We start from the raw sequence: 11,497 nt of genomic DNA, 5'->3' as shown, positions 1-11,497 counted from the left end.
GTCTATCTTAGTGAGCTTTTCTAGTTTTGATGTGTCGGAAAGTGATTCTTATTATTTTTAGAAACCTTTTGATTCGAAGATAAAAAATGTTATGACTAATTGAAAATACAAAAACGTCTTTTACTTTTTAATATGTGAAACATCTTAGTCCCTATAGAAGACTTATTTGTCTTCATATATTTTGGACTGAAAACTAAATGTCTTACATTTTAAAAAATGAGAAATAGTTTTATATTTTCAGTAAGTCATTAATTTTATTTATCTTCGAATTAAAAAAATTAGAGACCTATTTATATATCTTTTTCTCTTAATTTTAACGTCAATTTACTCGTAACCAACTTTTGACATTATATCATTATAATATAATCATTCTTAGGTTCAAATTTACCTATCATTTGTTTTTCTATAATTTAAAAAAAAATTTATATATTTTTAAAATATTTAAGCAAACGCTAAACATATAAGAATAAAATATTTAAATTTTGACCATAATCGGTGATAAGTTATATAAATTACTGCATGGAATGAAAATTAATTCTAACAATTAATAGTTTTGTTTGGCCAAATAACAATTCTGGATTCTAATAAATTCTGAGACAATTTTTAAGCACTTGCAAAAAATTAGGAGAACACTAAGGAGAACAATATGCTTTGTCATGGGATGAGTTGATGACATAAAGCCAAATAAACCTAAAAAATGATAATTGAATAGAAATTAACATAAAAATAAGAACAATTAGAATATTATTAATAGAACAAATTAAAACATCAGTCAGACAAATTTGAGTGAGCCAAAATTTGATTGAAGCTAGAAACCAAGCGTATGGATTTATAGAAGTTTTATCATGAATTAAAAAAGAAAGTAGTTGGCTCGAGTCTGTTTGAGAAACATTGATAAAGAAAATTGTCGAAAGAATAATATAATACTTAGCAAAAGAGTTGAATCCAACACGTTGATGTCTATGTGGCCTTCTTCCACTTTCTGCTTCTTCTTTTAATAACAGTTTCAGAGTTTTGTACTAAAATCTAATAAAGCAGGGTGGAAATTCATCTTTAGTCGACTTCACATGAAGTTGCTTCTAGATGTTTGACACCTATTATCATATAGTTTAAAAAAAACCAATTTATTTTATACAAATAATTTTTTAAAAAAAATTGGTTTTAGTAGATCAAATAACTACCTTTAATCTGCGTGTTATTCTTAAATTCTTAACTGATGAATTTGGTACGTTCTTCTTTTTTGTTCTTATTGACCAATTTTTCTTTAAATTTATCTTAAACTTTTATTTATTTAATTTTTATAGGAATGGCATAAATGATACCATCTGATTTTTTTGTTCTGTTTCTATCTTCTTTATGAGCTTTGTCTTGTTTTTCATGATTTACATATTCAGTTGATAAATTTCTTCTCTAATACAGATTTTAAATTAAGTTGTAAAAATATGTTCAATTACAAATTTACCGTTGAATTAAATTTTATGGTAATCAATCAATTAACTTTTATTTTACTACTAAACTATTTTCATACAAATTATCGTTGATTTTTCAAGATTATTCTATAAATAAAATATTTTTTTAAGATAATAAGATGATAATTTACTTGTCTAGAAATTATTATTTCACTGTCATACATGCTTTTGTGTTTTTACTAACAAACTAAAATTTATTTTCAATGAAACTAAAATTTATTTTCAATAAAACAAAAGTATCTAATCAAAATATTAATTTGGTCTCTTTAAATAATTGAACATAATATTATTAATTTTTCCTAAAATAATATTTTTAAAAATTTTTCAAAATAAAATCAACCAAAAATAGAAAAAAAAAAAGGAACAACTAATGAAAATATTTATTTTAGCATTGCCATCAAGAATAGGATAGCCATAGAAAAAATCCAACCAAATAAAAAGGACCAAACTCATACACATCATATCATCACAATAAACTATAACACCACTAACTAAAGAGACATGCAATAAATATAGAAGAAATTATGCCAAAATTTTAACTATATGCTCATGCTATTAACCAGTCTATATTATACCATAATTACATTTTTATCTTCTATCACGTGAAATTACGACGAATTATCTTGACATTTATGATATCTTTCGAATCTCTATTTTCGTTTTTTCTATCTTCATACTAACTAATTATGTTAATCACGATCCCCACAGAACCATTGACACCAAATTTTAAAATTAATTAATATTTTTTACGTATTTCATTTGCCAATACAATTATTTCTTTAAAAAAATTAGGAGAACACTAAGGAGAATAATATACTTTATAATGGGACGAGTTGATAACATAAAGCCAAATAAACCTAAGAAGTGATAATTGAATAGAAAATAACATAAAAATAAAAACAATTAAAATATTATTAATAGAACAAATTAAAACATACATCAGTGTGAAAAAAATGAGTAAGTCAAAATTTGACTGAACTTAAAAACCAAGCTTACAAAAGTTTCATCACACTAAGATGAATTAAAAAAGAAAGTAGTTGGTTCGAGTTTGTTTGAGAAACATTGGTAAAGAAAATTGTCGAAATAATAATATAGTACTTAACAAAAGAGTTGAATCCAACACGTTGATGCCTACGTGACCTTCTTTCACTTTCTGCTTCTTCCTTTGATAACAGTTTTAGAATTTTGTACTAAAATTTTTGGTGCACCGCTTTATTATTCGTTCTTTCCTTTTTGAAGATCTTGTTCTGTTTCCTCTCTTCAGTTGACCATTTTTTCGTCAAAGCCTTCCATATAATTTTAAAGCTCTCACTGAATCTCCTTGCAACTCTATGAATCTGATCCCTTTGAGGGTACATGAATCCATAAGAGAACAAAAGCCTCATATCGTTTGCAACTCATCAGGCCCTAAATACACGAATTTGTGCAGCTTTGACTCTATTTCCTCAAACCCTATTGGCTTCAACAACACACTCTCACGGTTGTTACCAAGAATCCCTAAATTCTTGGGATCCAGAGTCTTATCGAAAGCCCAGCCATCTCTTCCAACCATGAAGCGCTTCAAGATCACCAAACGCTGCATCTTTTGATAACGATCAATTCTCTGCTCGTTTAGAGCAACCTTTATCTCCTCTTCCTTCTTCGTGTTCTTGGAGTCAAGCACCTTAGAACCGGTTCTTGGGATTCTTGAACATGCATTGTGGTGTTCTTCCTCTTCCTTCTTCGTGTTCTTGGAGTCAAGCACCTTAGAACCGGTTCTTGGGATTCTTGAACATGCATTGTGGTGTTCTTGCACAGAAGATTTTGTGGAAACAGAAACTTCAGAAGTTGCCAACTTTCTTCTCTTTCTGCCTCCACGAGAATCAGCACCATCATCGTCCTTCTTCTGTTTGCACTGTGCATCAGTTGACAAGGTTCTAGAACCTTCTGCATCGCTCTTTTCCACTACATTACACGAGTATTCAGTAGTGCTGTAATGCTGATCTTTCTTCCTCTTCTCGCCGCATGAATCAGAAGCCATAAATTCTGGTCCACGCTTTTCAGTATCAACATCATCCTTTAGTTTGCACTCTTCAGATGACACTGTTCTTGAACGCGGCAAGCAAAGCTTAATTATGAGTCTCTTTCTTGGGGCAACCTCTGCCTCTGCCATTGAAAAGTTTGGTTGTTGATGTTTCGAGTGAACAAGGGTTTCAAGACTTGATCTTTGGTAGGATTAATTACGGAAAGAAGAAACAAACAAGTTTGTGGGGGGTACAATCACTACTACAATGTGGTATAATATCGGACTAAAAGAGTTTGCTTTACTGTTATTGGTTTACTTACAAAACAAGGCAAAATAACATAGGAGACATTATGTACATTCTTTTGGACTTTGGTAGTTCTATGGTTTGTTTGAGTGAATTTCTATTTTTTTGAATTATCTTTTGTTAAAAGAGTTATTTTTTTTAAAGATTTTATAAAAAAATTAAAATAATTTTATGTTTGGATATGTTATGTAAATTTTTTTTATTTATCAATTATATTTAAATATACTAATATAAAAGTATTTTTTTTGTTTATTTATTAATTAAAAATTATCTTTCTTTTAAGAAAAAAAATCTTTTAAAAAAAGATATAAATTATAACTTTTTAAAAAAGATATTTTTTTGTATTATTAGAAATTTATCGAATATATTAAAAAATAAAAAAAAATTATTAAGACAATGATACCAAAACAAGTACTTTATTTCTGTATTTTAAAATTTTAAAATGATAAATAAAATAAAAAAAAATTAAGTTATACGAAAAGATATTGAATATCTATACAAATATGTAATTGATTTGATTTGTGAATCAATTATCTAATTAGAAATAAAACAAAACATGTGAAAAGGTTTGATTTTGAAAGCCCATGAAATTCTGAAATTGAGTTCATTTGTATTTAACTAATGAAAACAAAAAAGTGTTCTTTGGTGATGGTAGGCCAGTGGCTATAAAACCCATAGTTTTAAAAATTAAACCAAATAGATCGATTCAACTGGATTAATTAGGAACTGGTCATTTAGTTTATTCGGTTAAGGTATAAAACTGTTCTGAAAAAAATCGATTAGAAAATTGGTCAAATCGATATAAAAATGTCAAAGATAAATTCATTAAAGGGTTAAGTACAATTTTGGTCTCTAAGGTATAGGCTAAAAATTTTTTTTATCCCCAACCTTTTTTCATACAAAATCGTCCCAAAAGTTTAAAATCTAAATTTAAAATCGTCCTTTTTACTTAAATATTAAAATTTTAGACCAAATTACCCATAACAAAAGAATTATAAAATAAAAAAAGAAAAAATAAGATAAAGAAAGTGTTTATGCTCTTGCAAAGGGCAAGAAAAAAAAGAAAAAGGGAGAAGGGAAGAAGAAGAAGAAGTTATCCACGATCCACCTCTGCCTCCGTTTCTGCTGCCACCTTCGTACGATTTTGGTCCCTAAAGTAAGGAGATTTTAAAATCATGTTAAAACTTTGGGGACGATTTTATATGCAATAGATTAGGAACGAAAAAAATTTTCGACTTAGACATTAGACACTAAAATCGTACTTAACCCTAAATTTAATTTGGACAGAAATTGAGGATAAAAACATTATTTTTACCCAACTATATAACATCCGAATGCATTGTATGAAACACGGACAAACACTCCAAGAACAAGACAGGAACCATGGCCACAACGTACGCCGGCCAAAATTCTTATTACATGCATAGTCAAACTGATGTTTTCTATGCATCCAGCTATTTGTACCCATCATCACAATATCCTTAATATATCTATATATTCCTTTAACACCATCTCCCCAACTTCTCAATATTAATTGAGTTCGCTACATATATCTATATATAAGACTATAACTATCCTTGATTACATCAGAGAGATTGAGTGACATGGAACGAAGATTTAATAGAGAAAGCAAAGGTGGTGTGAGCCTACAAAAGAGGATGATAGAGACGCGGCGAAAGGCAGAACCAGCACCGGACCTCACGGATTTCATGAACGACATGTTTTTTGGGGCTGCTGACATTTACAAGAAGAACTATGACTTCACTGGTGGTAGCAGTGTTGTTTTGGACGATGAGGACGATGTTGGGTTTGATGATAGCACAAGAAGTAACAGTGCGAGGTTGACTCAAGAGTGGTTACAAGAGGCGCGAAGGATCGTGTCTTCTTCTCCCACAAGATCTGATTCGCCTGCACGTCGCTGCCTTTCTGGCTCTCCGAGGTTTGCATCGCCTTCCAACAATAATTCACAACCCGGCGCATCTCTTATTCCTTCCTTGGATCCCACCAGAGATAATAATCTCTCAAGAACTAGGTCTGCAAGAAGGTAATATAATGCTAATATTAACGTCAATGGTTATAATAGTTTTGGTATAAAGATACTAGCAAAAACATAGCTACACCAAAAATGTCAATAGATCAATACTTTTATTGATATTATTGATTATACTACACATTTGTGAAATTTTCTAGAATTTTCATGATTTTGTTTCATAAAAATAAATATTTATGATGGAAAAAACATCAAAGGAGATACAGATAAAGCTTTTAAAGACACATGGATCCTATGGAAACTTTTCTTAACGACCAAATCTTCTTGCCCATTTATATACATAATTCAGATGCTCTATTATTTTGAATATATAATGTGACAACACACCTTTGTATCTTATATAGTCACCTTGTAAATTGCCCACTACACAAATTTTACAAAACAGCGTTGCAAATTAGACACAAATCATCACAAGTTCTAGTCATTGTTCTCATTGGCTAATCTGAGACCAAGAACGAAAGCCTCATTCAAAAGCTAATCACCCACCACACAAATTTTACAAAACAGCATTGAAAATTAGACACAAATCTAATAATTAAGTCCACATCTACTACTAAAGAGGAAATTAAAGCAAAATATATTTTCATGACAGCACAACAAGGTAGGAATTGGACACACCGAATATCAATACACGTTTTAGACTCTTAGGAACAAAAGCAAGTGAAACAAATAAAGCTTCTCAATCTCAATTCTTTCACAAGCAACATTTCTCCTATGATATGCTGAACTTTATCGCCTTAATTTTAACCTATTACACATGGAATATTAATAATTCTTCATAACTGATACTGATTTGAAACTTATTTTAAGCTGCTCCTCTTCCTCCATTATCTACTTTGCGAGTTGGTTAGTTCTTAGTCCCTGCCTCTCTTCAAGTCAGGTATCTAAATTGTTTCCTTTCCAAATTTGCAACCCAACATTCCTCACTTATCAAATTGAGCAAGTCAAATTGAAATATAGCTATTTGACCCATTCACGAAGTGCCTATATAATTAACCAAGTACAGTTTTTCTCATATCTGTTTCTTTACTAATTCAATATACAAACAACAAACACAATCTATTTACACAGTAAAGGAAAAAGCTGTGATCCTATCATCACTATGTTCTCTTTATGATCCTATCAAATTCAAAGCATTAGGATAGAGAATTCAGAAACACAGAACTCAGAAACACAGCATAATGCAGCAGCCAGAACAGCAATTCTCCATTCAATGAGATAGATAATCAGAATAACAATTCTCCATTCAATTCATACAAATTAATTAAGTCCTAACCAATCAAAAAGTGAACCACAGTGAACTTACAGCAGGATGCATTGAAATGAAGAGTTTAATACTGAGAGATTTTAAAATCTGCACATTTTCATCTTTCCTGAAACTGGGTTATGCAATGGTTCAAAATCAGAGCACATCCAAAACTAAAGGTTCAGTTTTAAAAAAATAGAAGAAAACTCAGAAGTCAGAAGTTCTTTGACAGAACAAAACAGAACAAAACAACAAAATAGAAAAAACCCAGATAACAAAACTCAGGAGAAAACTCAGAACTCAGAATATACTAATGGCAGAACCAAGGGCAACGAGGAGGCTTACCTCAATCGATGAGCTCTGGCGAGCCACCGACGAAAGCAGAAGAGAACCGAAAAAGAGAGATACTCGAGGCAGAGAGACAGAGTCGCGAATCAAAGTGAAGACTCGAAGAGGCAGAGGTCCGACGAACCACCGGCGAGAGGCAGAGGAGAAGAAGTGAAGAACTGTTGTGGTGGCGTACAGAGGAGAACTCCAGCCGGTTAATCGATTAAAAATTAGTTTTTTTTTTTAATTTGGTTTTGATTAACTAATTTTAAAAAATATGAATATAAATTTTAAAATTATTTTATTAAATTAATTAACTAAGATGTGATTATAATTTTTTAATCCATTAATCATATTTTGGTTTTTTATATACATCTGAGTGTTTAAAATGCGATTTTGTTCGATTTTTTATTAAAATTGAAGTTTTTAAAATTTAATATAAAAATATTTGTATTGACCATTTAGCATCATGATAAAAAGCATGGTTGATTATTGGATAATTTCGAGAATGTGAAACAGGTTTAGAGGAGGGGAAGGGGTGAGTAACGAGATACTAACAAAATCAGCTAAACACAGTCGCAACAAATCAGACACCTTTACTAATCATTCTTGGGAGGAGGACGGATCCCCTGCTGCGGAAGTCCGCAGATGGTTCTCCAACATCCTCAAGCCCACACCCAACAGCACCACACAAAATTCAGCTTGCCCTCCACGCCAGCATCTTCAGCGGAGGTCCCGCTTCCAAACGGAACCAACCTCCCCTGCACCTCAGCCGCAGGGGATCCAATCCCCTTCCCGCCCAAGCTTCAAGTCTACTCCTGCGGAGTCTCTGCCTCTGTCTCCGCCAAGGAATCTCGTCGAGTCTGCTCACCGGAGAACCATATCGTCTTCAACTTGCTCGCTGGAGAAGATCGCGTCCAGGTATGTCGCAAAAGGAGATGAAGTGAGCCAGCAAGAAGATGATAATTATAGCCTCAACGGTTTCCTCAAAGAGCAGAGGGAAATGTTCAAGAAAATCTCCAGCGGAGAGATCCATGCAAATGCCAAAGTCATTCTTTCTGGGCCTTCGAACAGTTAAGACTGTTACATGTTTTTGTTTTGATTTCTTCCTTTTTGTTTGTTGGTTATTGGTGATGATGTGTGGTTGTGGTGCAGGTACTGCATCGATGGTGGCTGCGATTTGCCATGCTTGGCTGTTGGGGTACAGGGAGAGGGAGAAGGGGAGTGGTGTGGTGGTGCCAGTGATGAACGTGAAGCGAAGGTCCATGTTGAAGCTGAGGCAAGCTGCATGGCTGTTTCACCACTCTGGTCTTGATGCTTCTGCATTGCTTTTCGCTGATGAGGTTACCTTTTGACTTTATCTTTTGAACAAGAAAATAAACATGCATTGACAGACTACTTTCACTATAAGTGAAGCAGAATATGACAAGTAGGAATTGTAGTTTTGCAAAAGTTTCAATGATCCATAGCTTTAATTTTGAATATCATCATATGCATAACAGTAAGTCGGATGGGTTTTGACTATTGAATTTTGATTACTTTGCTGATATAGTAAGGAAGGTAGCTGAACCTTGTTTGCAGGTGGACATGGAAAACCTTTTGGTGACTGGCCAAGTGACTGTCCTCGTGGTTGGAAAAGATATCCTAACCACTACCGGCGAGGTAGCATTAAATACTTCATCAATTAGAAAAAACTAGATGCATCAATAATAAACAATTGTTATTCCAGTATAATGCAAGGATGCTTTCAATTTTACTTTTAATTGATTCGTTCATTTTCTGCCTTGTATTGTTATTGATCTAGGTTGGATCTCAGTGCACCATTCTCACGGATAATTATTGTGAAGATGCCTATGATCTGCTTCAAAACTCTGTACTAAAGAAACTATTGGTATAAAATTTAATGTTTCTCAAATATTATAAAAGATAACATAGATTTTTTGTTCTATAATGTTTGTGATTTTCCTCAAAAATATTTTTTAATATTTAATTTTATTCAATTTTGTGCATAATATTTTTTATTTGTGTCAGAATTATGGCTAAACATTTTTATTTTGTTCCTAATATTTTAGATGGACTTCTGGAGATAATTTTGATATAAATTAAAAGTATTAGGGACACAATTGAATGTTCGAAATATTATGAGTAAAATTAAATGAAATTAAATGTTAGGAGTATTTCTTAAAAAAATTGCAAATATTAAGGACAAAAAATATAATTTATCTTGTTAGGAAGGACTTGTTTAGTTGTATTACATTATTATTCTCTCTGCTTATATATTATTTTGCAGCTAGCTGGAATTCTACTAGACACACAGAATCTAAAGGCTTCTGCATCCGTATCAATGACAAGAGATGCAGAAGCAGTTCAATTGCTATTGGTTCGCTCAGCCCCAAACTACAGATATGCTCTATTTGATCAATGTGAGGTTCATTTTATTTGTTTCTCCACAATAATATTGAAGCTGACTTACATAGTTATATATAATTTATTGATAATCAAATTTTGATGTATTTGATTTTGTTTTCCATGTATCTTTGGTTCCTTCAAGTGCTACAAGACCAAAAATCTACTTCTTTTGTGGAAGCTTTGAACTTTAACTATGGGAAACCTTATGATCAAAGTAAGTTTCTCTCAATGACTTCTCCATACATATATATGGTTTGCAGCATTTTAAATTTTCTTATTGGCAATTGTGTAATATTTAATTTCTCCTTCTCCTTCCTTACAACTGGATAAAGATTAATATGATGAAGACATCATCATAATATAGAACCTTAATTTTGTTAAAGCAACTCGAAGATTAATCAACAAATTTCAATATGGAATAAGCAAAGACTACAAAGTAGTTGCCCGTTAATATAATAATGGTGATAGCCGCAAGCTTCTGTATTTTCAAAAGTATATGATGATATATATGTATGTGACTATGTGAGTTAACGGAATATCCAAGTAATATCCGTATATGTACATATATGTTCACAGGATACTTTTCCTATAAATATAGTTGTAACTTATATAAGATTATTTTGTGGTGGTCTTTAAGAATTAGAGCATTATTATCCTTACTATTGGTAATTATAGGTGACAAGAACAGCGAAGGAAACACGGAGCATAAATTTCGAGAAAGAAAATCAAGCTCTAAGTCTATATCTGACAGAGAAACCATGTTGTCAAGTACAAAAACGAATTCCAGCGACACAAAAAGCGTCAAAAGTAACATGGTTTCACCAAGAACAGGTTCAATTTTCACTCGATCTTCATTTCCCTTAATAGTGTTATTAGTGTATATATACAGTTCCAAACATAAATAAATATGACATCACTTTTAAATTTTTATGGTTACAGCCAAACTTATTACGCCACCTTCACGATCTCCTGCTCCAGTATCAGCACCAGCGCCAGCACGTGTTGAAAAGGAATCCAATTTTCGCGGGAAAAACACCTCCTTCTTGGCAAGGTGGTTTGGTTTTGGAAAATAATATAATTAAATCCTATTCTATTTCTAAAGGCAGCTCAATTTTGCAATATTAGAACAAGAGAAAAAAAAGTCCCCCCCCCCCCTCCTCTCTCAATGTTCGTCACATTACCGAAAAAGGAGAAGTATAATCTTTGTATTTTTTAGCTATGATAAACATGCATGAAAATGAAAAATAAATAAATTCATTGCTGTTGTATTCTATCTATTATCTATCATATATATAATATATAATTAATGGAGATAAGACTAGTACATCAGTCACTTAGAGATCAAGAAAGTCCATGATTCAAGAATCGCTAAGTAAATTCTTAATCTGAATCAGTTAGGATTAGTTACTGTCTAGCTGTAATGTGTGTTTATGTATTCTTAAGTGCTTGTATAAGTCTTAAAAGGCTCGCCATATTGTAACATTGAAGTATCAATTCAATCCAATATTTTATTTTCTTTGTTTTTTTGTTTCTATTCTTACACAAACACACTACTCCACTAGCCGTTCATGCATGGTATCATAGAGCTAAGTTCATGATCCATGACTCATTCCTTTTCAGTCACAATCAAAGACCTTCACTACTCGTATTCTGGACAAGCTCGATGAAGCATCATACAAGACATAGC

At 31.9% G+C, this 11,497-nt stretch overlaps 1 protein-coding gene and 1 long non-coding RNA gene across 3 annotated transcripts; one reads left to right on the top strand and one right to left on the bottom strand.

Moving 5' to 3' along the window:
• Positions 1-5,086: 5,086 nt before the first annotated feature.
• LOC148578484 (uncharacterized) lies at positions 5,087-7,898 on the bottom strand. Of its 2 annotated transcripts, XR_015902464.1 has the most exons (3): positions 7,420-7,831; positions 7,135-7,207; positions 5,087-5,812 (listed from the first exon to the last, which is right to left on the bottom strand). It is a non-coding gene; the product is annotated as an uncharacterized LOC148578484 (long non-coding RNA). The 2 variants fall into 2 exon arrangements; XR_015902463.1 differs by lacking the exon at positions 7,135-7,207 and having other exon boundaries at positions 7,420-7,898.
• Positions 5,383-11,083, top strand: LOC110266635 (uncharacterized). Its single transcript, XM_088501793.1, has 9 exons — positions 5,383-5,822; positions 7,921-8,474; positions 8,557-8,744; positions 8,983-9,063; positions 9,206-9,292; positions 9,692-9,824; positions 9,953-10,024; positions 10,486-10,641; positions 10,750-11,083. The coding sequence occupies exons 1-9, from the start codon at positions 5,383-5,385 to the stop codon at positions 10,881-10,883; spliced, it is 1,845 nt and encodes a 614-aa protein (XP_088357919.1). The 3' UTR covers positions 10,884-11,083.
• The last annotated feature ends 414 nt before the right edge of the window (positions 11,084-11,497 follow it).

This window comes from Arachis ipaensis, chromosome B1 (genome assembly GCF_059453495.1).
Source record: "Arachis ipaensis isolate K30076 ecotype BB chromosome B1, ASM5945349v1, whole genome shotgun sequence".
Classification (NCBI taxonomy): Eukaryota; Viridiplantae; Streptophyta; class Magnoliopsida; order Fabales; family Fabaceae; genus Arachis; species Arachis ipaensis.
Note: the sequence above shows the minus strand (reverse complement) of the source record. Positions and strands in the feature narration are given on the sequence as shown.

What these genes read in the sequence shown, in the direction of transcription:
- LOC110266635 (XM_088501793.1), top strand. Translation starts at nt 5,383, where the DNA reads ATGGAACGAAGATTTAATAGAGAAAGCAAAGGTGGTGTGAGCCTACAA. An exon ending in TCTTTCTGGGCCTTCGAACA is followed by an intron (nt 8,475 to 8,556) that starts GTTAAGACTGTT and finishes GTTGTGGTGCAG; the next exon opens with GTACTGCATCGATGGTGGCT. An exon ending in ATATGCTCTATTTGATCAAT is followed by an intron (nt 9,825 to 9,952) that starts GTGAGGTTCATT and finishes GGTTCCTTCAAG; the next exon opens with TGCTACAAGACCAAAAATCT.